This window comes from Phalacrocorax carbo, chromosome 3 (genome assembly GCF_963921805.1).
Source record: "Phalacrocorax carbo chromosome 3, bPhaCar2.1, whole genome shotgun sequence".
NCBI lineage: Eukaryota > Metazoa > Chordata > Aves > Suliformes > Phalacrocoracidae > Phalacrocorax > Phalacrocorax carbo.
The window spans coordinates 124639797-124657118 of NC_087515.1; the positions used below are offsets into that span (position 1 = coordinate 124639797).

The following is a 17322-nucleotide window of genomic DNA, read 5'->3' on the forward strand; positions in this document are numbered from 1 at the left end:
GTTCCCATTGCAAGGTGCTGAACTGGGGTCCCAGGTCCTACCTACTGAAAGTGTGTGTTACCCAGGAAATAATCACTGAGGGCAGAGTGGAGATTATAGTATTTGCCTTACTTGCCTGTCTGTTATGTAGGCACTGACAGCTGAGGGAGTCACTGAGCTCCTCCTACAGTGGCCAGAGAGAAAAAGTCACTGTTAGGATGCAAGTCCTCTGGACTGCTGTAAACACCTACTTTAGGCTGCCGGATGCATGGTAGAAACGTAAAACAATTTAATTAATGTTTCAGCAAGAAATTTAAATACTGCTGCTGGAATGAATTCTCACTCTGGGCAGACCTGTGGGAGAGGTCTCAGCTGAGGATCGACAAGTTCTTCTGCCCCAGACTCTACAAGGAAGCAGTATGGACCCAAATGGAGAATAGGAGAGCAAAGTCAGCATTTTCCTTCACAGCTCCTAGTGTTCTGTTTGTCTTAAGTGTTGGGGGTCAAGGAGGCAAGGCCAAAATGGCCAGGATTTCTACTTGCAGATAAACCAGTGCACACAAGCAAAGGTACAAGTAGTGATATACAGCCATAAGCCTTGCTTCTAATGTAGGTGAGCTAAGCCAGACTTAACACTGCTAAACCAGGTCCAGTTCAGGAGACAAATCACATTTTAAAATGTCAATGTTAATATGGTTCCAGAGGGGCCCCTGTTCAAGAGATTCTGTATGTTGCTGGCTCTGAGAATTTGGGGCAGGGAGGCAAGAGGGTGATTCGTTTGCCTTCACTTTCTTTAACAATGCCTCCACCAAACATTTCTGTTATTAATGAGATCACTCAGGATAAGGTGACAGTGTTATGGGAATCAGCTTTATGGAAAGGATTACGCCTGTCATTTAAGGATTTTTACCTTCCTTTTAGACAAATATGTAAAGAATTCCAAGACCTTCTAAGTCAAGACAGATCACCCCTTGGATCCTCCAGACCAACTCCAATATTAGACCTCGACATCCAGAGACATTTAACACACTTCAGGTATGTATGAGGAGTATTTGAAAGAGGAACAATTAACTCAAATCCATAATTTTGATAACGACCACATATGATGTTATAATGGTATTTGTTGCCTTACCTGGAAGACTTTAATGTCCATAATCCCTCTCTTACCTGTGCCTATTAAAAGCGCATGTTTGCCCAGCAATGTAGTTCAGGCTAGTTGCATTCACTCTGCTTCTAGGACCACAGTCTGAGTTTGAGTAAGCCATTTTCTACACCTGCTGGCCAAATCTCCCCAGCTGACCAGGAGGCTGCCTTGCCCTAGTTGTGAGCCAAATCACAAGCCAATCAACATATGAATGGTCCAAATATGTAGAAAATCAAGTTCAGAGCCAAAATTACAATACTGATAAATCAAACTAGCAATAAAAGGGGGAGCAGTTAGGCTGCATCCTTACCAATTAACTGAATAGTTCCAGAGCCTTCTCTATGCTACTGAGACCATTTGACATCATCTTACTATGACAATACTATTAACGCTTTGGCCTCCAGAGCAGACTGACCTCAAAGCAAACTACCTGCTGGAGCAGTCTCACTGCGGTCATTCCTGAGCATACCCTGGAAAGGTCTGGGAGAATGGAAGCTGGCTCAGACCAAAAAGCCAGAGACTACTAATACATTTAGACTCAGTTCCTAGGCCCATGTCCTAGCAATATCTAATTTACTGGTGTAGACAGCCTAAGAAGCTGTTATGAAGACAAGGACCCATGGTACATGGGCACCGAGTCCAAACTTCATCAGAATTTTGTCCAAGTTATGGATAATGGTGTATAGAGAGTTTGGGATTGGAGAGATTTGTTAGCCCAGGAGTTGCTGTGCAATTTCATGGTTTTGCTTTAGGTTATGTGCTAGTTACAGTCAAGAGTGAGATGGGAACTTCCAGAGGGCCGCTTGAAATAGTGGGGTCATCTAAGGTATTTATCAAAGATAGGTGTGATAAGACATCCTAAAGTTGCTCCCATCTTTGCTCAGACCACAGAAAAGAATACATGACTAGCTGAGGCTGCAGATTTTTATGTTTTTTTTCTAGCCATTAGCTGATACCTGAAAAAATCAACATATAAATAACTGCTCTAGAAATTTGTTTACAGACCTTAACACCAAGCAGGTTCATTAGGCCTATAAAGCCTTAGAATGATGTTGCATATTCTTTAGCACAGCCAGCTGAGCCACTCTTCATTCATCGGCTGGACAAACAACTTTTGTGCCCCAACATCCCAACATCTTTTGACTATTAAGATTCTGATAGAACATGAGGCACCCAGCAGCCAGGTGGTGTGATACCTAATATTTAGTCCCTCGGTCTTTGAATGGAATCCAAAATACCTACCATCCACCTCTTCCATCTGCCTGCTGGGGGGTGCAGGAAGGTAAGAATAATGCCTGATCCACAAATGCACGCATTCCTGTTTATACTTACACATACCCGCGTGCATTCTATGCATACACAAACCCATCTAGACCATCCCACTTCCACTCTCACGCGGTGATGTGCGCACACACACACACGTATCACCTATGTCTATATATACTATGCATATTGTCCCAAACAATTCCCAGGCACAAGTCAGCCTTATCTCAGTTAAGAGGATGTTCTCAGTTGGAAGCTTAGATATGGTCACCATCTTGCAGGTTAAAATGCTTGAATAATGGAGATGAGGCCAGGCTATGCCAGATCACTTATGAGCAGAGGAGGAGCCCGGGCACCCTTCACTTCACTAATGCAGTCATACGTGACTAAAGGCAACCCCTACCTTCAGTTTAAGAACCTTAGGGCGACTCAACTTTCTGGTGAGTTTAGGGATCTAGGGTCATTTTAGGTGTAAAAGGACATCCTGCCCCACATTCATCTGCTACTGCCTCAGTTCAAGGGGTTTTTGTGAGTCCTGCATCACATATACTAATCTTACAGACACTCTAAATGTCCTATGGCATCTCTGGTGGCACGGGGGAACCTGCGGGTTCACTTTCCATCCTTCCTCTTGAGGCTGTTCCCTTTTGCAGAGGAAAATTTAAGGCTCGACTGGGAATGAGAGCCCATGAGTGTCGTCTAATATAGTGGCTTCTTCATTAAACCAAAGCTAGAGTTCTGGATCTGGGATCCTGCTTTATTCATTTCATGCTTAAGACTGTTGATAAAGTATCAAACCAGCCTTCAACCTAAAGATCTAATTTAGGACATTCCTCCAACAGGGCCAAATGTCCAAAACACTAAATTAGTATTTTTATTGATTTTTAGACCCTACCTCTTTCCTGCTGAATGGAGAGAGTGTATCTACTTCTCTTTTCCATTCCACTGTTATATCTGAGCTTCCTGCAGATTCATCCAGGAACCTGTAAGTCACACTGACGTGTGTCTTTTTGTCTTTGCCTTCATAACCTGCATCAGAACAGCTTTGATTTTTATTTTTTTTTTTAATTTTTGGCAGAAGTCTTTATTAGCTCCCCAAAATCTCATGAAAAGTAGAGTTAGCAGAAAACCCACCAAAAATTACCCACATTCTGTGCTGGGAAGTCAAAAAACATGACACAAAAAACTTGCAAGGAGAAGATTTGCTGAGATTATACTCAAGAGATATACGTATGTTTTTTGCGTATACATAGACTCCCTGACCTCATTAGTCAGCCTCTTAGTCTCACTTTCTTCACTTGTAAAATTGGGTATAGACATACCTTCTACATCTGCCTTTGGGACACTTGTGTCTGTGGGAATCTGTAGCCTTTAGAAAGTTCAGATATCCTACTAATGTCATCCATCATACAGGGAAAGATGAATACCCACCTATTACAGAAGCTGGATTTGGTCCTTTAAATTCATGGTTACATTTCATCAAGATGCAAAATCACATCCAGATCATCATCTTATATATAAAAGATAAAGACAGCAAAGCAGCAAAGGGAAAACTACTTTCTTGCAAGTGACACTTCTTTCAGTGCAGAAACCTTATAAAAACAGGCAGAAAAAAATAGGCTTAGAATACTAAAGCTAGATAATGAAAGCAATCAGCATCCTCACAAATTATTCTGTTCTGCCTAACCACCCAGCTGATATGAAAGACCCTTCCTATGAAACTGTTTGAGATAAGAGTTTTGTCGTTTAGCAAGTCTCTGAGCCTGGAGCTGTCAGCCCTCTGCGAGTGCCTGGCATCACACTGACAAGGTGACATGAAAAGTGACAGGCAAGAAACCAGAAGCTCAGACGTTGGGAGCAGCAAGAAGGTAACATCCTTCTTTCTAAAGGGTAAAAGAGAGCAAGGAAATGGGGTTTGAAGCTCAAGTTTTTTAAATTGTAACGAAGAGCCAAGCCCAAAACCTTTACAGATGCACTTGTCCCCCTTACGTATTTTTCTCTCTTTTTTACACTTCTTTGCTTATCATGAGGTAGAGCAGCTGCTGTCATAATTCAAGTCAACTTGATTAGCAGCAGCAGCCTTCTGTTTGGATGCACAGACTGGAAGAAGCCTGGTGCGCAATGAAGTTTGTGGTGAAACACCTCTGGTGCCCTCTAGAGTCCCCTGATTTCCATGATCTCTCTCAATCTGGTTTTAAATTCAGCTAGCTGAGAGGGACAGCTCTGGTTCCTAGTGCTGAGGTATCAGTAATCAACAACTTGTTCTCTTTTTTTCTTTTTTTTTTTTTTTTTCTATTTTTTTCCTTTCTTTTCCTTGGCTCTTCATTTACCGAAGGCATATCCTCTGGGGTTTTTTTCCCAGGGATTCCCTCTTTGATCTTCCCATAGCAAGTGTTTGACCACCTTCTTCTGCTCTGCTTATGCCCAAAATCCTTTTGGAAGGATTGGGACATTTTTGTGGTTAGGGTGTGAATTTCTAATATTGTCAATGATTTTTATCATGACTCTTATGACATCATATTCCCTTATAGTCACAATTTATAAAGCCAAGAGAACTGATGAGAATCTGTTTTATTTTCTTTACCCTCTTCATTAACAAATAAACTCCATGATTATCAAGGAAAAGGCAAATATAGATTCATCAAAAATGGAAAGGAGCTTGGGTGGCTTGATTTGTTTTTCAACCCAGCACTTAAGGTTTCTTAAAACATTTAAAGTACTCTTACATTCCCCAAAAAAAGGAATGCCTAACCCTCATTTCCAAATTACTGGGTTACAAAGTTGCATTGTCTCTTGTCATCAGCATGTTTATAATGTTTATTCTTGGTCTTTCTCCTCTGAGAAGGGCAAGGGGGCTTCTCAGTTACGTTAGCTGTCTCACTGGAAAAAGTCTCTGCATGGTCGCAAGTTGGATGAATCTCATTCATTTCTTTGTCTTCCCAAAGAGCAGACATGTCACCATTAACTAAGTGAAAGGAGAAGCTGAAGGGGCTGATGGCTGTGTGAGGGACATGCCCACTCTTTTTCAAAAGTATCCAGTCACCTGGGATCTGTGGTCTCACTGGTGTATTTGGCTCCGTAGGTAGTAATGGGCAGCGAGGCTTCTTGTCATCCACAGTTAGCCAAAAGCTTGTACATCCTTTTCTCATTCAAAACCAGCAAGTCACAGTGTTATCAAGAGTTTTATTGGGAGGATATATAATGTTCTGTGCTGGAAACATTTCTTAGGTAACATCCAAGAGCTTCTGTAAGCACCATGTGCACCACAGTGCCATGGCTTAATCTTTGGTCTATAGCTCAGAAACACTCCATAGCCACAGCCTTGGCTGTTTCAGATATGTTGCCTGGGCAATTCTCCTAGTGTGGAAAATCAGTCCCAAGGTCTAAAATATACAGAGCTGAAATAGAATATTTCGGAAATGTGAGGCATCAGCTCTAGCACTCTCTGTTTACCTTCTCAATTTCTTTTACACATGATAAAAGGAGGTCCACCTGCTTGGAAAGCACGTCCTTAATACACTTGTTTGCTTATGAACAGAAAACAAGCATGAGGGCCCACTTTGCAAGGCAACGTTTGTATGTGCTGTTTGCCACTCTGACCATATAGACTACATATCCCTGCAATATATACTGGCCATGTTCCAACGTTTATTTTGACTGTCAGTCTAACTTGTGTCGTGGTTAGGCCTACTGACCTTCTGCAGTAAAGTGATCACAATTTAATTCTCTAGGCAACCTTCACAGGACAGACCTTAAAATCAACAGAAGCACCTCAGAGTCAATATAGGCAACTCTGACTTAGGATGTTGCTTGTATAAGTAAAGAGATTTAAATCTTTTTTCATTTCCTTTACAGCCATCAAAAGTCTTATCTGATCTTATTATTTGTCATCTGCCATGTGTTGTTAAATTTGGGTAATCATGAAGTGGTTTTCACATTCAAAGTTCTGAGAAAGTCCAACCAATAGGTTCAAGCTTGCTTTTCCTTCATTATTACTGTTCTAAAGTATTTATTTATTTTAAATGAGGGTGTAAACTTTCAGTGCAGATGGCCTCTTCCCACCCATGGAGAGGGAATCTGTTTCTTTTGCCACATGTCGGGGTTTCACCAGCCTGGGGTATGGAGGAGTCCTTGAGGTAGCTGCCAAACTAGAGTCCAAGCCTCCAGGCACACTTGGATCTTTTCACTTTTAAGTAAGGCCATCACTAAAACATGAGCAAACATAATTGCATCATAGTACTGGGCAGAATTGGAGGCAGGTCTGGACATCCTTAAGCACAAGGATTTATAATACGTGGGCCTGATATTCATTGCTTGCTTTCTGCAGCTCTCCATGCACAGTACCGAAATCAGAAATTTTAGCCTTGCCTTTTAGGACAATAAAGTTAGTTTATAAGAGTTGCAATGAGATGCACTACAAAGCTGAGAATACCCAAAAGACTCTGTTATGAAACCACCATGTTTAATTTTAGGCTTTTAAACCCAAATGAAGGTATTATAATGAAAGCGACTCATTTCATAGGTGTGGAGCATACAAAAAATGAACGAATTTCAGTGGGAGATCACTCAGCCTGAAAAATCAGGCAATGAAATTTGACTTTCAGTAAACACATTCAAATGCTTTGCCATTAATCTTCTGTCTGCCACGTCTGCTTTAAATGTAGAATCAGATTTTTTCTCCCCAACTTGAAACTTACTTTCATCAACAAAGGGAAATTATCCAACTTAGATTTTTCAAAGACACTAACTTGCAGAGAAATAAAGTCCACCAAAATTAGAGCAAGGGGAATTACTGATAAAAATGTAAGATGAAGTAGAAAATAATATCTCTCAGCCTTTTTATGCTCATTTCAAAAAGTGAGCCAAAAATACACCCTCACAGGAGCATGGCAAGGAGGGCTGGTCAGAAATTTTACATTAAATGGTTTCTCTTAATAAGCTTCATAGGAAAATTAATAGGCTTTGCATATTCCAATCTGTGGAGAAGAATATATTCATCAGGAACTGGAAGTAGAGTTGTCATGAGACTCTGCAGCACCTAAAAAAATGTTGGGTTTTTTATAAAAAATACATGCTGTCTTGAAAAAAAACCTGCTGCATGTGGTGATTAGTGGTACAAAAGAGGCTAAACTGTAAAGGAGTTAAGTGCAAAAAAACCCTAACTCACCCCAAAAAATCTCTTTGTTACAAACACAAGTTTTCAGACCAGAAGTTTAAGATTCTGCTCAGGAAAAAATACCCATATCTAGGTGTTTCAGTGTAAGCTGGATGTCTAAGCTTCCCATGTCGTCAATGAAGATCTAGGACAAGATATAGCTGAGTTAAGAAGTAGCATGCAGCATCTTTTTAGATGCTATTAGGTTTGCCATCAGTTCAGTGCTGCTTTAAAAGGGCGCTGTTCTCTTTTAAGCCCTCTGCATTATCTGTTTACCTGATGCAGAAGTCTTATTACCATAGGGTATCTCAGATAGCACGGAACACACTTTTACTCAGCTTGATGGAGACCTTAGTGTACCCGGAAAAATGGTGCAGCTCACCATAAAGGAGACACGTCCCTTTCATGGACGTCCAAATCATTCTCCAGACTTCTCTGACTAAAGCCGCAGGTCTCGGTTGCCTAAACGTTGGTATGTAATGCCATGTGAGATACACACGGGTAACCTGCCTGGCGTCAAAACACCTCGAAGCAAGGTGGACTTAAGTCCTATATCATAGATAGCAATCTTGTGCAGATGTTTCATATGTCATAGGACATCTCAAATCACCGTAGACACTTATACATACGAAACTACCTTGAGTCCCCTTTGATGGCACTGGGAGTTTAGGCCCTGTTGATGTATACACCTACAGGTTGGCACCTACGCTTATGTACCTCAGTACCAGCTTTTGTCCCATTCTGGTATTTTCGACAGTCTTGTTCAGCATTTGAGAACATCAAAGTTTTCTATACTTGTTCTTAACACTACGGATAATTTCTGAGACAATGTCTGTAAGTTTTCGCTGTAGTATTCCCACTTTACTCTTCAGGGTGTACTGAGCTATCAAATGAGCACAGTGCTACTGCTTTTGCTCAGGAGTTGAAAGGTTCAAAGAAAGCAGGCCAGAAGATTTCTTTTCTATTCGATCGCTTTTAAACTCACTGTTTGCATCTGCTGGAAATGAATGATTGCAAATATTGCCAACTTTTAAAATAGATAAATTAGTTTCTTTTGGATGCAAGATCATAAATATTTTTATATATGTCTCGATATAGTCAGTTCCCGAAATCAAGACCCAGAAGATCACACAAGCAGTGTAAAAATCACAAGATATTATAACTAGTAATGATACATTTAAATTTCCTTTTTCTTGTTTCTGTTATTGTAAGCTCCATCACATTTTCATGTCTCTGGATTTATGAAGATTAGAAATTATGATAAAATGCTACACAAAATTTTGAAACCATCTGACTCCTAAAAGGACTTGAAAGGGCTAAAAATACTGTTATCCATATGCCACTCCTGATCTTGTTTTTACTACTATTAAAAACATGACTTATGATGACAGTTATGATGATGATGATGATTTTTATTTTTCTGGTGTGCCAGGCATTTCTAAAAAAGAAAAAACAATTAAATCGAGGTATGTTTATCTTTTTTTAAATGCTAAATTAAAAAGATCCAGATGTTACTACAAGTCCAACCTTCCAGAGTCATGTGGTATTATTAATTGATGTCTGCAAAATAGTCCTTATAAATATTTAATTAACATTTTCCTCTTATTACTAACTGGGGGTAAACATAAAATCCTGCTTTGAAACGTGCCTGGAGACTGATGGATAAACATTCTAAAAGTGAGTTATTTATTAATAGCCTTTGGGAGGCCTTTTTTTATAAAAGACTTGTCCACTCCCAATCTGAAATGGAGAGAGACTTCCAAACTGAGCTCTCATTTTGGTTAGGATTCCCATATGTTTGGTGTCTTCCCTAGGACACCAGCTTCCCTAGCAAACAGGTTTCCACATCCAGCAGACAGAAAGATCACCCTAAAGGATATCTTGGATCCTTTCCCATGGTTGTTTTTTTAATACTTCCAGCATCTTGGCATTTGCCCATGTCTCTTTTCCCTTGGTCCCTGCTTTTTCACTTTTTTTCTAACACACCTGGGAAGACTGAGAAGACAAAGTGCAGAGGAGAAGTGAGCTATTCTCATTTCTGACCTGCACGTGGTTCTCTGCATTACAGCAGCGTTTAGTGATGTGGTGCCTAAGACACCCAGAAAGTTATTGCAGGGACAAGTTCCTAACTAGAATGGGTTGGGAAATAGTTACTGTTTTATCAGAATCACTGTAATGTTTTGTTGTGTTTCTTTTCTCACCCAAACCAATATAAAGTATTGATTTCTCAAAAATGTCTGCAAATTCAGAAATCAGCTTCTGTTCTTCTATTCTACTGAGCAGAATTGGGATAACTGAAATCAGTTTTTAAAAATTACAATGACATTAACCTTTGAAATACTTTTTCATTTATGTTTTTAAATGGAAATTAAAAATCTGAAGGGTTTGGGGTTTTTTTCATTTAACACTTATCAAAAATACCTCATTATAACAATGAGAATAATTTGTTTGCTTATAATAAGGTGTCTGGTACAATTTGAGTTTCCCTGGCCCTTACATGAACAGCTTATACTGTACAGATATTACTTAGGCAAATGGGGCTGAAGTCTCTAGCGCCATTTCTGACACCCTAAGGTAGCTAAGACATCCTCACAGAGATGGCACCTAAGAGATGGGACCTGTGGGAAACTTGCACATTTCTGGATCTGCAGGTGGAAGCCGGGCTGGATGCCCAAAACATCTTGAGTGACTGTAGATACATATGTGTGCACTGAAATGCTCCTCTAAACTGAGATGAGATTAACCCACTATAGCTCTGCCTGGCAACTGTATTGATACATGATTTCAGTAGATGTTAAGTGAGGAGCACCACTGAAATTCAGCTACTTTGCAGTGCAGAAAAAAAACAAGGAAAATTCAGTGTTATCTTGAAAAAGCACCTTATTTGGATGAAAGGTGCAACAAAGTAAATCTATACTAGTAAATTCAACACCACTAGGGCTGCACTGTTGGAAGTTGGTTATTTTTACTATTAATTGATTAGGATGGTCCACAAACTTACCCTGGCTGAACCAGCCCTATGTGAAACATTTGCCGGGCATTGGTTGAGCATTAGCATTGGCCAAGGACTATTCCCAATGGGCGGTTTGGGTTCTATCCCCTTGGATGCTCAGAGGGCTCAGCAGCACAGATATGGCCAAACCATGCCAACTGTGCTGGGAGTCAGAAACTGCACCTCAACGGTGGTTAATTTCCTCGTACAGATGCAGCCGTACATCCACGTAGGATAACCAGGTCTTGTAGTTCAAGACTCTGATCTAGGAGAGTGAATAAACCACACAGAACTGGTTTCATTTACCTGGGAATGGGGAAGCCAGACCTTCTGGGACTGGAAAAGTAGCAATGCTGGAAAGCCTAGGGCATGGATCCTCTCTTGGTCTCTCTGAAGTCAGCAACTCTATGTCAATCTGCATCAGCTGAGGATCTGTCCCACTGTGTTTCAGAACAGAGACTCCTACCAACACCAGCCTTTGAAGCTGTATGTAGTCTGCTCTTTGGCTCTACTCTTTTCTTTTCTGTTTCTCCCATAGGTAATAAATAGTTTAGCAAGCAAATCTTGAATTTCACTATAGCAAAATAAGTGCACTGTAAACTCTTCGCTGTATGTGAGTGCATTTATATTTATGTGCGTGTGTGTATTTCTTTTTCTTTTTCTGTCTCCTTCCCATTTGTAGTTTGATCACTCATGGTTTTGGAACTCCTGCAATATGTGCTGCCCTAAGCACTTTCCAAACTGTTCTCAGTGAAATGCTGAACTACTTGGAAAAGCACACATCGCACAAAAACGGAGGAGCGGCGGAATCCGGCCAAGGACACGCCAACTCGGAGAAAGCCCCCCTGCGGAAAACTTCAGAGGCTGCTGTGAAAGAGGGCAAAACAGAAAAGACAGACTAGCTACATCAAACAGAATCTATTTCAAGAGAGTCTTGCTGCTGATATTTTTTTTAAATATATATATCATTGAGGGCGATTTATCTCCAGTGGACCAAATCCAAAAAAAGGGGGAAAAAAGAAAAAAAAAAAAAGAAAAAAATCAAAAAAAAAAGAAAATAAAAAAGAGAAAGATTAAAACAGAGAGAAAGAGAGAGCGTGAGAGGAAAGTATTCAACCCTAAGAACAGCAGTGTACAGTAATGTTGTGATGAAATTGTCACTTTTTTAAAATTTATGTTCCTCTAAACTACTTTTTCGTGCACGTAGTATTTGATTGTTCTGAATGATACACTAACACTGTTTTTTATAAGCACTTCTGGACTTGGCTGAGGTGGCACATGAAATCTGAAGCACTTTCTTCTCCGGCAGCACAGTTAGGGCCAGCGCATCAGTTGTGGGACATGCAGTTCCAGCATCCTGGCTTTGCTTGCATGCTGGATAGATTGAAAGAAGGGCTTCCTCTGGTCCATCGGAAATGCCTGACCTACTCACCATTGGGAAAACAATATGGAAACCTGGCAAAAGAGGAATTCTTGGGTCATGGGACAAATGAACCGTTTGGTGTTGGGGGCTGCTCATCCCCACGTGGGAATGTACAATAAAGCTGCACTGGAATGAGGCCAGAACCTGTTGGGAATCTGTCCTGACCATTCAAGCAGCAGCTGTGGTGTCTCTTGTGAAAAGAGCATGGCAGACTAAAATAATAATAAAAAAAAAAGCCTTGATAATTTCAATAAGAGCCCTGATCCCCCTGTGAACTTCAGATTAAATGACAGCGTGGGCTTCTCTATCTTCTCAGCCCCTGGTCCCACAACATTGCAGTCTGCCATACTTGGGTTTCTGTTCAACAGGATCAATGCAGGCAATCGGAGTCACCTTTTGTGTTGCCTTGATTTTATGATGCTTTTCTTTTTCCTTCAACAGCTTGTTTCTGCAGCTTTATTGTCTTTAGAAATCCAGCTGAGGTGCAGAGGTCTAACAGAATCCACTCACTTACCGAAAATAAAATAAAATAAAATAAAAATTACAAGTAAGACAGATTGGCTTGGTCCACAGCAAAGTGGTAATAACCTTGCTAATGTACGTTTGAAATATTACTTTACCACCTACCACACATCCTCACTCAGAAAACATTGGAGGCGTAGTTCAAGCTCAAGCCTCTTTGAGTCAAGAGGCTTTTTCCAGCCACATTCTAACTTCTTCTTCAACAATACTTTTATTCCTTTCCTTTTCCTGTTTATCTGACATCACTTTATTGAGAAAGTTAGGAAAGATGGACAGGGTGGGGTTATGCTGACCATCTTTTAAGATCAGCAGAACCAGACCTTTCCTTACAAGCGACAATTAATCTTTTTCTATGGTAGGAAATAATATAGTTGTCCACGTGTAAGTGTTTAGAGCCATTTGAGATGTTTTAGGATACCTAAGCAGCCACAGTTTTGAGAGATATAACATGAAATCTATAGAAGAACTGGACTTACTTGGAGGAGGAGCTGAAGGATCCCAGAAGACAGCACTAGATACCTACAGGTGGCCACTTGACTTGCACACCAAGTGTCTAGAACAGGTAGAAGGCATCATCTGGAAGTGCCTGTCATTCTCCACAGATAATAGCTGCAATGTAGTGGTGGCATTTTGCATTGTACGTGACTACAACTGGATTAATCAGCCTCCTCTCTCTATAATGAGTGGCGAGGAAAAGGCACTTAGAGTATGCAGTTTCTCTCATGTCAAAGTAACAATGAATCATGCCCTGAAAGTGTGTGCTTTTTCAGCTGGGTATAAAGGAAGCTGAGGATAAAAGCACTCATACACATGCATCTACATCGTAGCGTTCTAGAACTAGTTAGCATGCATTACATCTTGGATGACCAGCTTCAAACTTCTAAACCTGGGGACTATGAAAACTTGCCAAGGGCATTTACAGATATGATGTAGGGAGTCAAACTGAATTAACAACATAAGCCTCGCCTTCCAGCTGCATGGAAGGAAATAAAGCATCTACTGCATGATGTTGCTCCTCTTAAGGTCAGTAAGGACATTGCCATCATGGTGAGAAAACACACTAGGAACTAATCAACCCCTATTTGCTCATGTAAGGAAATCTACAGAAAAAAAATCCAATGTTTTCCCCAGATCTGTCCTTGTTCGCAGTAGGTATATAACTTAGACACCTCCTTTAGTGCTGTCTAGGCACCCTCTATGCACTGAGGGAAATAGATGTATCTCCATGGAACTCCACCTCCCCCACACATAAAGATCAGCTAAGTGCCTAACAGAACTTACACTTTACTGAATGAATTTTTCACTCCAGTGCCTCTGGAGAAGTGCTAAAATCAAATGAATGATCCTCAGAGAAGTCTTCATGAGAAACGTTGTGGAACTGCTCTAGAACATGAAATACTTAAGTGTGAAAGTAGGTAACCACAATTAAAAGCGAAAAGGAAACTCATTCTGCTTCTTCTGTTGCCCAAACTAAGGGGGAAAAAAGAAACAGAGGGGGGACAAAAATAAAAATTGGACTGTGTCAGTTATGCAGATTTGCCACACAAAAATGAACTGTAAAGGAATTTAATTGTGGTCCTCTACTTCAAGATGTGAATAACTTTAAATCAGGTTTTGAGGGAGGGGAAAAAAAAGAAGAAAAAAATTTTTAAATCCTTTGCAATTTTTTTTTTCACTAAAATATCAATCTTCTGGAGAAGGAGGAATGTCTGGCTGTGTAGATAATTCTGTAAATCTGTTGAGAAAGCAGCATTTTATTACAATCAAATTCAAATGTTTGATATTGGAAATATCAAGTGTACAGCATTATTTGAAATATTTCCCTATTCAGGATCTGGTCCAAGGTCCCAACAGTAATTTATTTGAAGACTTGCATCTTTTGTTATTACATAATCACTATAAACCTCTGCTTTGCAGGCAACGATTATTTTTACCTGGATTACCGTTTGATCTATTAATATTAATAAACCTGAGCACTCCTGAACCCCCAGAACTTCCAGTTTTTTACTTAATGACCCTACATGTTTTTGGTAAGGTTCAGTACAGATCCGGTTCAACTTGATTGAACTGTCTTATATTCTTACCATTAAGAGACTACCTGCATTTATATCCCTATTTTCTGTTTTTTCCTTTTAGTATCTTAGCATATTTAAAAAGCAAAATTGTTTTTAAAAGGTAGCTTTGAGGTCTGTTGACATTCACAGGTTCTCTTTTATTGATTTTTAACTGTACTTAATAATTTTATTGAGAGAAAATATAATACTGCCTCTTCTGCTGAACTAGCTATCAGAGCAGTTTGGTGTCAAAATGCCTTTGGTTTTTAAAATCAGAACTTCCAGGGTGGTTTTCAACAATTAATTCATTGATGTTCCTGTTAAAATCTCAGCCTAAGTTCTCACCCACTTATACCTGCACAAGAGACAAAGGTTGTCTTTTTTTATTATTATTTTCTTAGTCTTGTCTCTATGGAACTGTTGTCATCTCAAAACACTTTTGTGAATTAGAACAGCCTGAAGGAAGGGCATGGTTTGAAGTTAGTGCAGCAGGTGCTCACTGGTAGAAAATTCACATATATTTATACCTTTTTGGCTTTTAAATTAATCTGATTGGAAAAAATCAAAAAAGAGGTTCTCCCTTTGAGAGATCATGGAATTGTTTAATCCATTCAGGTCAAAAACATCAAAGGAGTACAGAGAAGTGTCCAAACCCCTGCAGCCAGGGCAATGAATCATTATGACTTTTGAAACCTTAAAAATAGATTCATAGCTCAAGTACTGCCTGAGTATTTGGATCCAGTTGTACTTCAGCCCATTGCTCAGCTTTCTGTGCATTACACTTTTCCCACCACAAATCTCAAAACACTTTAGGTCTCTCAACTTACTTCTTATACTAAGCCCTGACACATTTGACTCACAAAGACCAGCTGTTGATACTTGGATTTATTAGCAAATTAATCATGAAGTAAACACACTGACTAACCACATGCCTTTCTTTCTAGAGCAAGGTGTTATTCACTGTGAGTACAAACAGCTCATGTGTTGACTAAGCTTAGAAGGTAAGTCCGTGGCAGAGGCAGGAGTGACATTCTCGCCTCCAACCTCTGCCCTAAGATTTGCATCTCTGTTCACACAGTCCTCCATTAATATCATTACGTGGCAGAGATGTGTAGTGAAGGGAGAGTTTTACGCAGGTGATGGGAACTGGAACAGCACTGGTATGGCCTGTAAAGGCAAGTGAACCACAGACAAGCAGTGATGACCCTGCCACCTACAATTGAAGACTGCCAAGAATTTTGTGCTTCATGCTGCCATCTTAAACCCTAACTCCTTCTAGGTGTCATTCTGTTGCCTTGGAGAACTGGCACAAGGGGTGAATTTGGACCTTTAATTTACTTCTTTTTAAAGATAACATCCAATATTCGTTGGGAAAAGACTTCAGCTCTCCAAATCAACACGGAATCTGTTCTTTGAAGCTTATCTTTAACTTTTCCCAAAAACAATAAAAAAATTCTGCTACAAAGCAGGCACAATGTATAGTCCTTCCAGATCCTGGACCTCTGTGTAAATATTTCCCCAGCTCATCTTTTCCTTTGAACGTGACTCAGTGGCACAGCTGAGGCTCACAATTTTGCAGCAGGGCTCAAGAAGGGCTGATTTAATGTCCTAAGAGCCAATTTCTCTAGCTGCTTTTTTGTTTGTTTGTTTGTTTCCTAATACCAACAAGCAGTTTTGGTCTTAGATGTCTGAGATATCCAAAAGGGCTGCTGATGAATTCCAAGGTCATCTGACTTTTTTTTATCCTTTGGAGATATAGTTCTGCTGCTTTAATTCTTTATTTCTAAGGACAAGAAGAAACAGCATTAGTAGAAGACACAAGCCTGCAACACAAGGAAGAATCAATAAACATAATTATACAGGAACTGTGTTTATAAAAATATCCTCTGCCTCCACCTTCATTACAGGTTCAGCAAGACTTCAAGTACAGCTGTGTGGGGAATGGGGGAGGAAGATAAAGTCGTTTTCCTTTGCCAGGTGAAAGTCATTTGGAGAGGTCTGATCTTTTTTTATTGCTATTCTTTACTTTTCTTTATTTTGTACATTTAATTCTGTTCTGTACAGCAGCTGTTGTGATTGTATTTAAATGTGAGTGCGCACTTGGTCACCAACAAACAATGTCTTATTTATTGGTTTGGGGTTTTGGTTTGGTTTTGGTTTTTTCTTTCCACTTGATTTAACTTAATTTATAATTCAGTGGTGAAAAACATAATCTTTTATATTTCTATTTCCTATACAAGCTACCTGTTTTACATGAGTCTATGAAGATAATGACCACATTTGATCAAACATTTCACGGCAATAAAATCTATGTTGATTTAACCCTGATTTGTCTGATGCTTGAAAATAATTTCCATTTCTGGATAAATAAAGACAATCAAAGCTGTCTAGGATCCAGACAGATGACATTACAGGACCCAGAACTTCTGCCCAATAGATAAGACATACAAAGCAGAGAAAAAGCAATAATATTATTCCCATATTACAGCGAGAAGATTGGCTTATACAGAGATTAAAGGTGGGATCTATCCCACCTAATTGCAGCTATGTTAAATAGTTGTCTCATCTAAGGCCATAAACCAGATTTAATCCTTGGTGTATCAAGAGAAAGATAAAATGCAAGGCAGTTTATACTGTCCTAAAGCAGGAATCAAAGCTAGATGGGATGGCTTATGTTAGATTAGCCTCTCTCAGTTGACCACAGGGGAAAAGTGGCCGGAATCCTAGTCCCTATCCATTGGCAATGGACACAATCTATAAAATGAGCTAACCTTGGATAGTTAATATTTA

At 39.8% G+C, this 17322-nt stretch overlaps 1 protein-coding gene across 1 annotated transcript in view; it reads left to right on the forward strand.

Annotated features, from left to right (window-relative positions):
• The window catches only part of TFAP2D (transcription factor AP-2 delta), a 53923-nt gene extending 37100 nt beyond the window's left edge, over positions 1–16823 (forward strand). The window contains exons 6-7 of the mRNA XM_064448225.1: positions 901–1014; positions 11216–16823. Of these exons, the coding sequence (XP_064304295.1) occupies positions 901–1014; positions 11216–11435 (334 nt within the window). The 3' untranslated portion in view covers positions 11436–16823. The remainder of the gene's footprint in view (positions 1–900; positions 1015–11215) is intronic.
• Positions 16824–17322: the final 499 nt, after the last annotated feature.